The sequence below is a fragment of the Ptychodera flava genome, chromosome 12 (assembly GCF_041260155.1).
Source record: "Ptychodera flava strain L36383 chromosome 12, AS_Pfla_20210202, whole genome shotgun sequence".
Taxonomy (NCBI): Eukaryota; Metazoa; Hemichordata; class Enteropneusta; family Ptychoderidae; genus Ptychodera; species Ptychodera flava.
Window position 1 is genome coordinate 9,112,113 of NC_091939.1, and position 17,327 is coordinate 9,129,439.

Sequence of the window (17,327 nt, forward strand, 5' to 3'; positions counted from 1 at the left end):
ATGTGATTGTAAATATGATTGATTAGCAACATTGAATCTGATAAACTAGTGAAAGAATTGTACAGTTTACCTGAAACACTTGAAATTGTTTGATTTTTTACAATTGAGGGCGCCCTTCCCTCAAATTTTCTTGCGCACTTCGCAGTGTTCTCATATCAGTGGTCTGTCTCCTCTGAGATCAAGCCACCCCTTTTTATGGGGTTTCTCTTAATTTTCAGCTGTTATTGGTGTAATATGTCCTTTTCTGAGATAAGTAACTCCGTTGAATGATTTTTTTTCTTTTACATGTAAAAACCATGGTAAATCAAACTCTTGCCATACTCACAAGTTAGACCTGATTGTGATGAACGATGGACTCCCTGAATTGCATTGTAACGGCTTATAGTTATGCCATGTATTTATAAATATCGAAAATGATGTGAACATGCTATCATCCAGTTGAGGGAGAACCATCGTCCGACGTGCCAATCAGTTATTGAGTGTTTTCGGCTTACCTTCTTTTATACCATCTCTATTCGTTAATACGGTACGTCGCATTGTACACAATTTCACCAAGATTGGTGTGGTTAACAGGATCTACAGAAATTGATATTGCGATATGAAGACTTTTGAAGCGTACCTGTTGTATTAAGATAGTTTGCACCTCGAAAGTCAAAGACTTAAACTTTTGCTTAAACTTTCCTTTATGAAACTTTCGTCAATGCTCTTACTAAATCAAGAATAAAAAGCGGGGTTTTGGTAGGAGAAACAAATAACCAAGATTCACCGATATTTAAAATTTAAAATGGCCGCAAATCCTGTGTTAACTCTAAGGGAGTAAGCGGTTAAAAGTTTTCTTACACCAAGAGCTTTAAAATGAACCCCCACAAGTGGTATATCAGAAAAGAATTGTAAAAGTTTGAGAGTCCAAATATATCTGTCCCCGAGGCGCGTTCTACCTTAAGGTAGTATTCGCGTCGAAAGTGAAAGACTTTTGCTCATACTATCCTCAACTAAACTTTCAATTATTCTCTTCCCAAATCCAGAATAAAAATTAGGTGCAGTATAAAGTAGAGAAAGAAAGTTGAAGATGACCACCATCCCGTGTTAATTTTACGGGCAAAATAACATTTTCGATTTTCAAAAAGCTCAGACGGAATTTTGTTATCCAAGAGTTTTAAAATAAGCCCCATAAGTGGTAGATCAGAAGAGTCCAAATATCAGTCCCCGTGAGCGGCGCATTCGACCTCAATGTGTAACTTTATTCAAGGGTTTTGCATGACATAAGGCGGAAGACGGTACATCCCTTCGATCCTCAGTGATATCACCAGCTTCATTTCATATCTATGTTTACCATACATGGTTGCGTTCCGATTATATTAAGGTAATATGCACCTCGAAAGTGAAAGACTTAAACTTTTGCTCAAACTTTCCTCAGTGAAACTTTCAACCATTCTTTTACCAAAGCAGGAATAAAAATCAGGGGTCACCATGCAAACTTTGCTAGTAGAGAGACAAATAAATTGTGATTTCTTAATATTTGAAATCCAAAATGGCCGCCATGCCTGTGTTAACTCTATGAGAAAAAATAAAATTTTCGATTTTCGAAAAACTTAGACCATGAAAACTTTCTTTCGCCGAGAGCTTCAAAATGAGCCCCCACAAGTGGTAGGTCAGAAGAAAATTGATAAAATTTGAAGGCCCGAATTTCTGTCCCCGAGGTGCGTTCTACCTTAAAATCAGATAATAGATTAGCTTGCACTCCAAAATCTGGCTTGCGCAGCAAAGAATACGCAAAGATGGAAACGTTGGTACCCTTACATTTGATTTTAATCAGATTTGGTTTCGTTCTCTCATCGGCTTGTTGGCAATCTAGTTTCTCAAAGGATTGATTTCAATATCTTGAGTTGATGTGACTTCTCATTTTCCAGCCCAAAAACGCTTGTTACTCGAAAGATTACATTTATACGACACACGATTGACATCTTGTCATTAGACCAATGAACAATTATATGCGTTTCGAAGATTAGCATATAATTACTATCTATTCGTTACATAAGAGCATTCCTTTGATTGACGCTTGTGTCACCAGGTGTTGAATGCGTATATATTAGTGTAAAGGTCTTTTGTCTTCAGTCTCGGTCGAAACTCCACGATGTCCACACAAGTATTTTTATGTGTATATTCTCTAAATCTTGTAATGTGGTTTTATAGGTCTTGTAAGTCCGCTGCCTTTTGACAATACATTGTAAGGGGTGAATTATATAATAAACGTGGTGAGTTTTTCGAGGGTAAGCAGTACGCTCGTGGGGTGTGACGACCACCGCATACCGCATATTATCTCTGTTGTCTATCATTTAGTTGTCATTTCTCGAAGTTCAGTATAGATACCCCTCTCTCTTTTATACTGACGCATCATGACCAATAGACTGGAAGATCCGTCGCTCGAGGGCGCTCTCTACGCTCCGCCCCTCTTACGAAGTCGTAAGAGGAGGGGAGCTAAGCAGAGTGTCTTCAAGCGACGGATCTTTCAGTCTACATCACCAAGAGCTTCGCGTGATTGTTTTCAAACATTGTATGGTAATAGCTGTACACTCGATTTGTCTTTGCTGCGCGTTGATCAAATATTTCTCTTCCATTACAGCACGGGTTCAACGCGGCATATATTGATTTTCAATTACGCCACTCATCAAATTACATCAGGCTCTTTCCATCGTAGCACATGACTAGTTGGCGAATATGCAGCTGCTTATAGGTTTCTACATGTAATGTTATTAAAGCGAGCAAGATACACCTATCCATTGAATTAAATTGAAACGCAGTCCCTCTAAAAATTAAACCTGCCGTGGTGTATTTTAAAGGAAATCTTTTTGATTTTTTTCAATATTGGCAAATGCAATACATTACAATACAATACTAATTACATATTCAAATATCCTACAACACAAGTATAATCGTAATTAAAACGGAAAAGGGACTATGAACTAAAGGCAGGGATTTGATGACAGGTCAATATTTAGACAGTCATTGTAAATGCTAAACAAATATGCCTCCTATGACTCAGACATAATGGTATTCAAGTTTAGTTGCTGAACAATATCTTAAGATTGAAATGAAATCCATTTTCCGCTTGACACTGTTCAAATTTAGAGTTTCCGCTCACCCGTTGATTGTAGAGAAGGGTAGACACCTTGGTTTACAGTTCAATGAGAGAAAATGTCCAGTATGTCTTGATGCTGTTGAAGACGAATTCCATTTTCTTTTTGTTTGTCCACTGTATAATGACCTTAGAACTCAGTACATTCCTAGTTTTTACACGCAACAACCTTTGTCACAGTATAAATTTATTGCACTCATGAATAACACAAAGCCAGACATCATCAGAAACTGTGCTCGATATCTGTTTTATGCACAGGCTCTTGGCACATTGCTGGGATAATAATCGTATTTAATATGTAGAATATCTATATACGACTTGATTATTCAATAAAGAATCACTGTACGTGATATTAGTGTAGGCCTATAGGCCTACATGTTGACTGGCATTATACACGAATGGCTATGGCTCGGGCCCGGCGAACGCACTGCATAAACATCAATGTGTAGAATGTCTACAAGACTTGATTATTTAATAAAGAATAACGGTACGTGATATTACTGTACATGTGAGCCAGCTTAACCAAGCGGCTGTAGAGCTCTGCAGGGCTTGGGCCCGGCTTGGGCCAGTTGTCCACCGCTGCACTGTATGTGCAGCGGTGGACAACGGGCCCAAGCCCTGCAGAGCTCTACAGCCGCTCGATTAAGCTAGCCGACATTTACAGTAATATCACGTACCGTTATTCTTTATTAAATAATCAAGTCATGTAGACATTCTACACATTGATGATTATGCAGTGCGTTCGCCGGGCCCGAGCCAGGCAGCTATAGCCACTCGGTATAATGCCTATAAGCCTACACTAATATCACGTACAGTGATTCTTTTATTGATATAATCAAGTCGTATATAGACATTCTACATATTAAATACGATTATTATCCCAGCAATGTGCCAAGCGCCTGTGGTTTTATGCTTTTCAAAAGAGGGCTTCCTCTATGAATGAATAGGAATGTGTCTAAATTTCTTGTTGGTACTTTTGTATGATATTGCATGATGTTAAGTTCAAAGTTCACCGTTTTGTTCTTTTAAGGTGAACCCCTGACCTCACTAGTTTTTCTGTGTAATTGGTTATTATTATACTAAGGGCCGGTGGCCTATAGTGCTTTGGAATAAAGATAAAACGAAAACGACATAATGGTATTGGAATAAAACGCTTTGCCTTTGTGATCGTTTAATTTCCACTCCTTTTCGTTCCATTCTGCCCACCCTCTGAACGAGTTCACAGAGCATTTTTACCCTTTCAGCCAAGAATCTCTCGACTACTCGGCGTCGTTGTCCCAAAGCATGTTGAGAGCGCTCTGCGCAATCATCTCCACGAGTGGAATCTCGAAGTAGTACTGGGCTAGTCTCAGTTACCCAGACTCCTCTGCGCTTCCGCTGCGCTCAACCAGCGGCTGACTCGCAGCGTGTTTGCAAGGTTATATCTGATTGGTCGATTGTCACTATTCACAGCAACTTAGGGAGTTTATTTGTATTTTTTCATTATAACGGTACGATTCTGCCAACCAATTGGATAACAGCTTCGAAATCGCTGCAAGTCGCCCCTCAACCAGACTACCCCTGTAGCGCAGCGTAAACGCAGAGGAGTCTGGGTAACCGAGACTAGTACTGGGCCGGTAAAAGTCAGTCCATATGACTGATGTCGTCACGAAGCTACTGTGTTCGACTCCTTTTTCACAAACACTGCTAACTGCAGTTATAAAGTTTTGTTTTCACTTCGCTCTACTATGTGTCACATGCATGGCTGTGTTTTCTCATTTATTTTGTAGTAAATGAAATGAAAAGTGACCCATGCGGGACTCGAACTCACATCCCCCGAATACATTTCGGATGTTCGAGTCCCGCATGGGTCATTTTTCATTTCATTTACTACAAAATAAATAAAAATTCGTATAGTGGAGTGAGTCATAATTTCAAACCCAAAAATTACATTTCTCTGGCTTTGCATCATTCGTATGACTGATCCTCATTACCAAAAAAGTCAATTCCTAAGTTGGTGACTTCTGTGCGAGTCCCTGTTGAATCCATAGGATCCTTAGGCAGAAAGATTAGATGATGAGTTTAGCCAAAAACTCACTATACATGCACATGAAATGAAGAGCCCCATCTAAGTGACAGGACTGACCACAGTTATTCCGACTGATCCATTAGCTCAGTTGGTAGAGCATCCGAAATGTATTGGGGATGTGAGTTCGAGTCCCGCATGGGTCACTTTTCATTTCATTTACTACAAAATAAATAAAAAATCGTATAGTGGGTGAGTCACAATTTCAAACTTTCTTGTTTGTTAATGACCCATCACTATGGTGGTTGTTTCTGCTGTTGTTGAAAAGTGAATTCAGCTCCCTTTTTAAATAAATTCCTGTGTGTTGATTGATCGGGAGCGATCAAATCGGAATCAGACGTTTTCACCTTATAGCTTGTTCTTTGTTCGTCTAGTAGCACTTGGTCAAGGTTTATGCCACCTCTTCATTGACTTGGATTAGATTTTGAAGATGAGCCTATTATACTTTGTACCTTCAACTCCAAGAGCAGCTAGACTCATCGTTCGTCAAAGTCGTTCGTGTTATCGTTTGCGTTTTCAGCTTCCAGAAAAATGCTATAGCCAGGTCGTGTATTTGTGTTCAAGCTCGGGTTAGGACCTGGATCTTATTTATTCATGTTGCTATGAAATTTACACTTGTCTGTTCGGGCAATTTGTGTAATTTGTGTAAGGTCGTAGTGATGATGATGATGATGGCAGTAGTGGTGGTAACGATGATCGAACCTGTGAGGATGAATAGGAGGGACAGTAGGAAGAGAAGGAAGGGGAGAAGCAAGAGGGGAGACAGAAGATTGCGGTGACTGTGACAGCAGTAGTGATGATGCTGAAAGTAGTGGTTCTGTTTATGGTGACGGTAGCAGTGATACAGGCAGACTCACTTTTGATTTCATTTTCCACTAAAATGTGTTTGAGTGATAGAGACTGATTCAGGGCTTTCTTGTGTTTCTTGTGGGTTTTTTTGTTTACTAACTGCTATAACTTTTGTACTGGTTCAGAGCTTTATTATTTGTCGTTCTTTTCTTTCAATAATTGCCATTACAGTAGCACTGTTCATCATAGATTTTTTATTTACTAAAATATATCATTTTCATTGTTTTCCAAATTGTCTTTGAAATACAAAAGATGTGTTCAGTGTAATATTAAGTAAAGACTTCACAAAAAGATTTATTTATTGGTATGAAACATTGTTTATAATTTTCTCACGCATAAGTTGTTTGATGATTCTATCTATAACTTACAATAGTGTACCTGGAAAAGTGATGTAAATGTTGTGTGTGTTTTAAACCGTTATACAGAGGATGTATTTGACAGTATATGTACAGTCAAAACTGCATACATTCAACACGATTGGAACTAATTTGGGATAATTGGATCTTAGTATTTTTCAAATTTCTCAAAAGTGTTAGATTATGCATAGCTGAATGTTGGAATAATAAAAATTACTCATTAAACAAGTGTGTAACGTAAAAAGAAAAGCAGATGAGATTACATTTGCAGGTCAAACCGACATTACTTCAGCATCCAATTATCCCAAATTAGTTCCAATCGTGTTTTCTTCTAAGGATATATCATTCCCATGAATACTTGGTAATTTTTCCGTACACTTGCAAGTCCCAGCTTTTGTGCACTCATATTTCGGTGCAGTGTTTCAAAATATTAGTTGATCTTTTCCATATCCTTGCACAAAAATTGGCGAACCCCCTGAATTATACGCGAAATGAAAGACCTCTCTCAAAACTTTGCGTGAAAAATGATGAACCTCTTAATCGCATCCCCAACCCCCGCCCTTATGTAACGGGGACACACGAGGTATCTTCAAAGGGATCTTCCATAAAATGATAAAAAGTATATGGAAAATTGAATTTTTCCTTTGTGGCAGTAATACCTGATATATTCTTTCCACGCTGTTGCTATGATGGCGCGAGTGAGGTATGTAAGACCCCAAAAATTGACAAAGTGAGCGTCAAAGTGCTCGATCGAGCACTTTGTGGAAAATGGCAAACTGAGCGTCAAACTGAGCGTCAAACTGAGCGATCGAGCACTTTGTGGAAAATGTTAAACTGAGCGTCAAAGTGAGCGTCAAACTGAGCGTGATGGCGCCTCCAACGATAGGATGTGGTATAATTAATTTTGCCATCAGCTGTAAGATCGCGTCCCGCCAGGTCGATGTTTACATTCAGCATGGAGGTAGTAGGAGCTACCTCCATGCATTCAGTATGGCGTTACCCAATGAGTCGTCAATCCCGCCTGATGATTTGGTATGAGTTGACATTCCCTGTTACTGTTGCCCTGTTTCAGGTAGACAATCTTTCCGAACAGATTTCGCTTCAAGGCCATGACAATTATCATTTTTATACCTCTGCCTCGCTTACCGCCAGGATTACCGCTGCTCAGAGACTGAATATTCATGAAAAGTCATTTACCACAGACTGGAAGTGAATCATTCATACCTCTTCTACTTCTAATGATCGCGGAAATACCGCAGGAACAGCGGTAAACGGCATGAACGGCTACAGTTTGCAGTATTTTTTTGAGAGGAGAGAGAGAGAGAGAGAGAGAGAGAGCGTGTACATCTACGTCTTGGTCAAATAAACTAGTACGTTGTCACTGTTGCGTATGTTCAGTTCTCTTCCGTCTGTAAAATATTGCAAACTAAATACCGAACAAAAGGTGCATTTCACGAACACCCCCTAACATGTCTTAGGTGTAATCGATGTCAAAAAAATAGTTGACAATTTATCAGATGTAAAGTTCAAGTTAATTACGACATCCAAATTTTGTTCAATTTGTGCGAGATCGGGAAGTAAAACTCTGGTCATACATCGGTAGAGCCATTCCATGATAGCAAATATCGACATCGCGTCTGGGGACAATTTGTCGTGTCTATTTTTATCTATATTTGATAGCAGCATGAATGTCCCTTGTACTCAATAAAGAAGGCACTGAAATTACAAGTTAGAATTGGCTAACTACTACGATGGGTTGCGACGTCTAGCCACATCGTTCAACCCACAACTACGTAACAGCCTATCACCAACCCGACATGCGAACAACCGGGTAGGCGAAGTTTATTCCTTAAATTTATGCCATTTTGATATTTATACGCCTACAGACTTGGAGCAAGTTTACGATCAAGTTTATCATCACTTCATAAACACGTTCAATAAAGAAAGCATTCTGCTATAAAGTTCGTGTCAATAAAATACGCTGCTGGTATAATTGTTTTGAAGTCCAAAGCTCTGCATTCAAGATTACAGTATGGTAGGTATTCTTTGAACTTTAAGCAAACAGAACGATGAATGTAAGCAAGGAATAAACTAGAAATATTTATGTGTTTATCACACGACACCAATGTTATGTCTTGTGTTGATAGCATTGTAGTTTTTTACAGAGTGATAGAGATATTGCAAATCTAGTTGGCGCGATCACTATGAAATAATCAAGGAAAATATAAATTGACCGACTTATCAACGTAGTTTACGGCTCTGCACGCATCGATATTACCATAGTCGCGACGGGGCCCGGGATATGTGCCGCTACGGACCACGCTTCTCTAGATAAAAATCACTCTGCATTTTGATGATTTTGAATGAATGTGTCTGTGGACTATTGTAGCTGCACAGTAAAATTTCTCAGATCATTTCTGCGCTGATCGCCATAAAATGCCGACGTTTTTGTCAAGCGACGCCGCTCACCGGTACCATTTTTTGTATATCCATGACGGCGATTTTTCCCAACAAAATTTTTGTTTTGAGGGACATTTTACCAATTTTCATGAATTTTCCTGACATTTTTTAGAATTACACACTCGAGAGTGTACGCGTTAGCAGATGGCCGGCAGTTGTATCGGGCCAAGTGTCCTTGTAGCGTTTCTTATGACATCTACGTTACGCTTGAAACATTAACAACAACACAACAGCTATGTTCGTTGAATTTTATTGGTCAACAACAACAACACGACTAATAAACATAAACAACAATACAAACAACAACAACAACAACAACAACCAGACTTCTGGGTTCCCTATGCTCAGAGGGTTGAGCCCGCTGCAGCACTGAAAATTCCATGATCTTGATTTGTTTGAAGTCCTGTCAGCGTGGCTGAACTTGACTGACATACAGTTCGCGTACGTTCAATAATGATTCTACATAAATCAGACTTGTTATCCAAAGACTCTTGATGTTGAAAGGTCAATTTAGACGTTGCCTGAATAAACACATTGTCTAGAAATCGTTTGCTGAACGTGACACTCTATGCGATGATCGTTTTTTGGACATGGGATTCTGTGCATGTGATGACCGTGATTTTCTATCCATTTGACATCACGATTGCCGAACAATGTCTTATCATGACAAATGTTTCAGAATTAAAGCAATGTGAAAGAACATCTTTCACCCAAAAAAGTGAAAGTTACAGTTATTTTTTCGGCTTCAGGCGTAAGCTTATGATCGGCTGAAAACTTTTCAGTCTCGGTCAACCCATAGAGAATGACGTATATTTGACCTCGCTCTGCCTGCCATTTGTCAACTCACATACATGCACACTATAGTGATTGACATTGCTCCGAGGTCCGTCGACTGCAGGACCTTGACTCCTATCTCTTATTCTTTTTGACTACGAAGAGTAAACTGTAATTAACTGTAATTATTACACCAATATTGCGCACATCATTGTAAACACGTTTTTATTAGCCAACTGGCAAATCGTGTACTATCCAGTACGCGCTAACTGAGCACCCATGCGAGCTATATTTCGCATATTCGCTACATTTTAGCACTCGGTTCTTCTTTTTTTCGCCCAGTTTGACGCTTACTTTGTATCAAACGCTGTTTGACACTCACTTTGTCAGTTTTCAACGCTCAGTTCGACGTTCAGTTCGACGCTCACTTTGCCATTTCCAACGCTCAGTTCGACGCTCACTTTGTCATTTTCCACGCTCAGTTCGACGCTCACTTTGTCGAATTTGGGACCCTTACATACCTGCGCCAGTGCTTAAAATTGAGTGTGCTTATAGTCTTTATTTGGAACAGAAAGACACAGATGACTGGTGTTTATTCTTCTTCGAACAGTTTATGTCGTTTCTCGATAGCAAACAATTTTTGATTGCTTCGATTTTGCGATAGTTATTGGATTGACAGGCGTTATCAAAATACGCGATTCGCTGAGCTACACAAACAACATGATGAACAAGTTAAGAAAGAGAGGAGTTCGCGGGTCTGTTACGCGCACTTCTCTCTCACTTTTTTATCCCGAGTGTCGAAGAAACTTGTTAAATAATGTAATTTTAGCAAATAGGTTACTAATAAAAGACGACAGGATACATCAACAGAAGGACGAGGAAATTTAAATAACGCGACACAAATATCGCACTGATCGGTTCGATCGATTGATGCGGGCGCCCAAGGATGACCAACACGCATGCGCACTTCGTAATAACATTCCGGTTGACAGATAGCATGGGTCATTAGGCGTTTTCAATTTCCGTAAACAGCGAAGTGAGTTCGGGAAGGTAACGATCGACGGCGTTCGAAGCATTTTGGAGCACGGCGATGAGACGTGAGCCACACCTTTAGACTGTGTGATCGTCTTCATCAAGGAAAACCAAGTCTAAACGGTGGAATAAGCTGAAGCAAAGATCCGAGCCGAAGAGTGAAGGTAGGTGGACGTTACAAGGTACTGTCCCTTTGTTTGCAATATTAGCACATTTTCAATACAATTTTAACTTCCTCTGCAGAGACAAGTAAAATTGATAAAAGTAGTTACTATCGTTTAACTGATGAAAACTATGTAGAAAATTACCGAGTGAGTGATATATCCTTACACTGTATACAGTTCTTTTATCCCGCAGAATTACGCCGCTTTCTACAACAGCTATATATACCTTGCAGGCCCTCGTGACGTCATTGTTAGCACTTAAAATCACCTCTGTTAAAAGCTACACAGATACTGGTCTACCATGTTTCCAGAAATAGCATCTATAGTCATTACAGTATCATAATGTCCTCACAAATTTAGCGACTTATTAAATTTATTTATGGGTATGCGATGCCGAAAAATTGTTCTTCAAAAACCACCGGCCTTATAGAAACATTGAGGGGGAAGATGGTCGGTGAATCGAGACATTTCTCAAATTAATTTACTAGGTGTATAACCGTTAGTTATATGTAGTACCTTTGGTGGGTCATTGTCCTTGCTGGCGTGTTGGTTAGACATATTTCTAGCCTGTGATTCAAATTAATTGCTGCCATAACCATCGTTCTGCAATACCGTGTATCATGAGCGAAACTGGTCTCGTCAGGTTTATGACATCTGCGAGAGAACGTTGTCTCTGCGAGTCAATTACACACGAAGTAAATTCCTGTTGAAAAACGGAACAGCTCATCGAAGCAGCACCGTGGAAATGAAACCCTGAACTTTGCTGATGGCTTCTGATGTTCATTAAGGCCATAGTAAAATGAGTCACTTTTACTTCCCCAAGACCCAAGTATTTGTCACCATGCCATGTTATACGACAGTTGTAATCGGAACTTTTCGAGGATCGCAGCGTGGATGCTTTGACGTGTTGGCAATACAGTGCGTTGGATTTTTTAAAATTAAAGAGCCACCTGGTTGCAAGTGATAGAATCATTTTGCATTTTGAGCTGAAAAATGTATCGTACTGTTGGTTCCATGTTCGCATAGGCATACGAACTGCATTACTCACGTACACTCAAGGAGCCTTCTTTACGTTTTACCATGGGGCCTGGACAGGGACGCTGATAAATAAATGCGACTGTAGTATAATATGCTATCAATTCATAAAATGCAAGAGGCATGGGCACTCAAAACGTTAACGTTTACTGCTTTATTCTCTCTCATTATCGTAGACACAATTCAATTACCTTTAATTGCACCTTGGACAGTTTTCCGAATGATATCATTATCACCATGGTAACACGCCTAACGATTCACGTTATCCAAGGATGTGCATCGACGTGACTCTCTTTCGAATTCCAAGGTTTTCAAAGAAAACTGGGCCGACGGCGGAAGGCGGCCATCTTTGTCGGGGAGGCCATCTTAATATTATTCGGATCGATATCGAATAGCCGACAGTGCTATTGTTCCATCGTGCATAATCTGTTAAGTCTTTGTTAGGATTGACAATATGAATTCGGCACAACCCCGCTGACTTCAACCGTAATGTAAGGACAAAAGTGTTCACATTTGCCATTCTGCAGAGCCGTGTTTAAAAGAGTCAACTGTAATCGCGGTAATTCTATTGTTCTATGTGAGATGTACTTTTCTTTCTTTTCTTTCCGAATGAATTTCACTCCGTGCATTTAAACAGTTGCTCTAGACATTCACATACACGAGATAATTGGAGTTAACCATGACCCTGCCACATGGGTTCATGGTCATACCGGGTATGCGACTTCCTCTGACTTGGGTTCAAAAATACCGTTTGTTTGGTATATTCTATCGGCTTACGTTTAGGAAAGTATATGCAGTCCCTCAAACATTCATCTTCGCGTAGTGAAAGATGCACCTCCTCCTATATCAGGCTTCGCAGGTATTTTGTTTTAAGAAAAATTACACTAGAGTGTAAAATAATCTAGCGTTTCAAAAGGTTACTTACTGTGTGCAGTGCGATGGTATGACTATCATATTTAAAACAAAACATCTCGTTAGGGCACTTAGGGCACTTACGGTAATCTTCACTGTCATCAAAGTCCATCCATTACCGGAGGAACTGTGCTGTTATATAATTCGTTCACACTGAAAGAAAATTACCCATCGCTGCGGAAGAATTTTGATCAATTAAGGGATAAATCGACACATTGCTTGACGGTGAGAATACTATCCATAAGTCTGGTAATGAAATGGACCTTTGTCATAAGCTTTCGAAAGAACTTCTCTAGAGTCCCCGTGCCTATATACATCTAGCTGGGGATAATTTAGTTCGTTTTATGAGCGAATATTTGATTTCAAACTCTTTAGATTTGGTCAATATGATTACGAGCTCCGCCTCTGCGTATAATTGGTGCGGGCTGCGCGGGGCAATGTGACAGTCTATACATGCAGTTGACACCACACACCAACCTCCCGCCTCGTCAACTTCGTCAAGAAGAAAGAGTACAATCGAAACATACCTCTAAATACTAATAAATACATGTAAATATATATGTAAACAAACAAACAAACAAACAAACAAACAAACAAACAAACAAACAAACAAACAGTACTTTGGATTACCAACCAGGGGCAATGATAATTATCAGCCTTCATGGCAATAATTCGTGCCTTGGTTTTCAGACATTTCATCATCATAGGCCAACCATAACGTCAAAATTCTTTCATTGAAACACGGCTCATTGATTATTTCGAATGCGGCGCCAACTTGCCGTTGAAAACTTGTCATAAATGATCGTCATGGAAACCGCACGCTGTTGAAATGCGACTGTGGGAGATTGAGGGCTCTCAGTCACGGAGCACTGGTTTTGTGAGAGACACTGTTCAATTCAATCATGTGTTCACGGCCGAGTGAAGTATATTCACCATCGGCACAATATTCAATCCAATATTAGGGACGGACCAATGCACTTATGGAGGGGCCAAACTAAGGTTAATATAATACATTTTTCTTCAAAGATTATTCATTTCACTTCTCATAGAACAATTAAGGTAAAGAAAAGTGCTAGAATTTTATTCATATTTTTTTATTCGACTCTCTTCTAAGGTTATATTTTGGTGATGCCTGACTTTTACACAGTAAGGACAGAAAGAAAAAATAAATTGTTCATCGGAATCACCGCTTCTACTTTACCTGATTTGGAATTTTTATTTGATTTCGGAAAATTCATACTTCTGCATCGCAAATACTTTAGTAACGCCGCTGACGGTGCCCTACACTTCGTCGGGTTATCACGGGCATGTCGGATTCTGAATGAGACTTCCGACGTGTCTGCACTGAGCTCTGTCAACACGTTGTTGCGACGTCTGAAATATAGTTTTGAATTCAATAACCAGTATCAGTGTATCTTGTGATATTTCTGGTTAGCCTAAAAGGGGAAAAGCTTATTTTGCCTTGTCTGCATCCCGGCAAAAATGTCCGAGGGACCGCGGTTACCTTTGGCCTAAAAAAAATTTAAAAAATTCGCTCGCCGCTCCTGAACCTGGGTTCCAAAAAAATCCGATGAACAAGAATTTTTCTCTGGCCTAATTCAATTGTTCTTATTGTGCAGGGGAAAATCAATTTGCCCAGTTGAGTTGATGATGACCCTTTTCTAGTCCATGGTTCATTTATCAAGCATTCTTCTACAAGGGATAATTTTGTAATCCAAATCACATTTTGATATTAAAATCTAACAAACTTTAAAGGTTTTTTCCATCGAGGCGTCTTACAAAACTACATCCATGCGTAATAGCGAGATATAATGCTTTTACTTGCGTTGAATCACTCCTACAATAGTTTACTGATACTGAATAAGTACATTGGACCTGAGTTCGTCTGCATTGCATCGAAATCAAATATACTGTTAAAGGAAGTTGGCCCGGTTGTTGATACAGGCACATTTAAGAGCACCTCGTAAACGCATCAGTTTAACGCTTTCAATTTATCGAATGTTTTTCTTCTTCGATGAATTTCAGGTTTTTCACATCAACTTAATGTCATAAAACATCAGAAAGATGGCTGGAGCAATGGACACATCGGTTGTCATCCGCGACGTCTCGTCCACACAGCAACCGTAAGTTTTTTTTTTGTTTCCTTTGAAAGGGCCGAGAATTAAGAGAATTTCGTATCCCCACTTACTTCAAATCTGTAGACCCCTAAAAATTACCCCCCCCCCCAATCACAAGTAGAATCCAGGACTAGTGGCGGAAAGTATCGCCAAAGACACAGGCGTCCGAACCTATCTACTCCTTTTATAGAAGGCACTTCGACCTCAAGTGTCAGGGAAGTCTCTTTGTAGCACAGTATAATGCGTTTTTGAATTAATGCAAGCCGTAAGGTAAGCCTAATCCTTATCTCTAATGATTGGAAGGTCGGTGTGATGTTCTTACTATGAGGTAAGTCCCCAATCAAATAGTTTCTGGTAGGAATTTGCCTTGGACACGTAAGGTAGATCATATTTTTGGCATGTCGATTATTCATGAGTGTTTCGACGTGATGAGAGATACAAAAATGTTAAGATGAAAATAACATTATCATTTCAACATATTGTATTATTGCGTTTTTCCCAGTGTGTGGCTAAATAACGGCCCTGTGCGTCTTTCGGTACTTGTTCATATGCCCGCTTTTCTTTTCTTGCAAATCAAGTTGTTTCATACAACAAAAAACCAAACCAAAAACACGAAACATCCAAAAAAACAAAACAAAACAAATGAAATAATATGAACGATTGAAGTTAATAAGACAACTAAATAAGGTATCCTACTGATTCGAGACCAATATGACGATGAAAATCATGTAGGCCTACCCGTGCGTTTCATCACAGCCTACATGCCTCGTATTGTGTGGTATACATAGTTGCAAAATATCAATTTACAAGTGAAAGTGTCTTGAGTTCAAAGTTGTTAGGGTGAACTTTATAGTGACATAGCGAAGCACTTTTAGCTGTCAAATACACCTGATCATGACTGGTCTGGCTGTTGTTCCCGGCTGTGTGCAGGCATCAGCACAGGTCCACTGTGCGTGGAGATGCCGTGTAGTATACATAGAGAGGGGGCTCTTGTTGAAAATTATAACTATCAACAGAAGACAGTACAAATATCTATCCTGGATTTCATGGAAATGTGTCAGAATTTTACCCATTCAATCTTTGCGTCATCATCATGTTTTGTTTTTTGGTTTCTTTTTAGTTAAGTTGTAATTTATATAACATTTAATGTTGAAATCATTAAAACCTAAGTTAATGACAATGACTTTCTGTAATATATATTTGTTGATGTGTCCTGTCATAAAAACTGATGGTAACAAAATCTACATGTATACTCAGGTAATCCGACCTACCCATTTTCCAAACCCCTTATCCTGAAACTTCCACTCGTTTTACAGGTTTTGTTCTAAATTCTACATATAACTCACCATATTTTGTGAGATACATGCATTAAAAAAGTGAAAGTGCATATTTAATTTTACCGAGATATTCTGATATACATAAATTCAGCTGAAAATAGAGGCAATAAACCGATGAATGGATTTTATCGAACTTGATAGCCTACCCACTCATAAGCCGAAGGCCGAAACTCGGCGGTACTGACTGGTGTAAACACTATAGTACCGAGGTTCGGCCTTCGGCCTCACACTTTCGATCGACTATCCAAGCAACATAGCACCCATCTGTGGTGATCGCCAGAGACTCTAAGGATCCATGTCAGTTCACTTCACATGCATGAAAATACTGGAAACGTGTACATCCTACGGTACTGTACTGTACATGACCAGTCAGCCAGGGTTAGAAAATATCTTTGTAAAAAACGCAAACGTTACGGAATAATCGACATTGGATAATAGGCCCTAATACATTTTGTCTCAGAATTTTATAACTTATAAGTAGTCGTATGAAAGCCGATACGCGAAGGGAAGTACGGCTTATGAGTATGTATCCCCGCCGCCGGCCGCCCCACCGCTGCCTGCGCCCTTCCTTCCACATCACCCCCCCCCCCCCCACACACACACACACATTAGTTTTTAAATTTGCTCACCGGCTGCTGCGCGCGCACGAACACCTTTTTGTACGAACAGTTAAGTTGGCGGCACCTGTACCAAGTTTATGGGCTGACGCCTAGCGCCTACGCATGGGCACGCGTCACAGGCGCTCCTTAGCTGGGTAGTCTGCTAAATAGATCGATTTTCGGCTCGATCTATCGATCCCGTAGTCGATATGCCCGCCACTTCAACCTAAATACTAATGTCAAGTGTTCCTGTTCTTACACTGACTCTTGGCGATTATTTCTATTGTTGCTATGGTTTATTGTGCGCTGGGTTAACTGAATCAAGTTTTTCTTTTTTCAGTGCGCTGAATAAAATGTAGCTCTTTTGCGGTTTCAACGAATAACAGTAACTGAGACAATTTACGCCATTATCAGCTAAAAAATTATAAATACGTCCTTGGGCGCATCATCTAAATACAATACTGTGTAATAATCATGAATGACGCCATAGA

The 17,327-nt window shown here is 39.7% G+C and overlaps 1 protein-coding gene across 1 annotated transcript in view; it reads left to right on the top strand.

Annotated features, from left to right (window-relative positions):
• The first annotated feature begins 10,670 nt into the window (after window positions 1-10,670).
• The window catches only part of LOC139144909 (synaptic vesicle 2-related protein-like), a 62,263-nt gene continuing 55,606 nt past the window's right edge, over window positions 10,671-17,327 (top strand). The window contains exons 1-2 of the mRNA XM_070715735.1: window positions 10,671-10,836; window positions 14,809-14,906. Of these exons, the coding sequence (XP_070571836.1) occupies window positions 14,848-14,906 (59 nt within the window). The 5' untranslated portion in view covers window positions 10,671-10,836; window positions 14,809-14,847. The remainder of the gene's footprint in view (window positions 10,837-14,808; window positions 14,907-17,327) is intronic.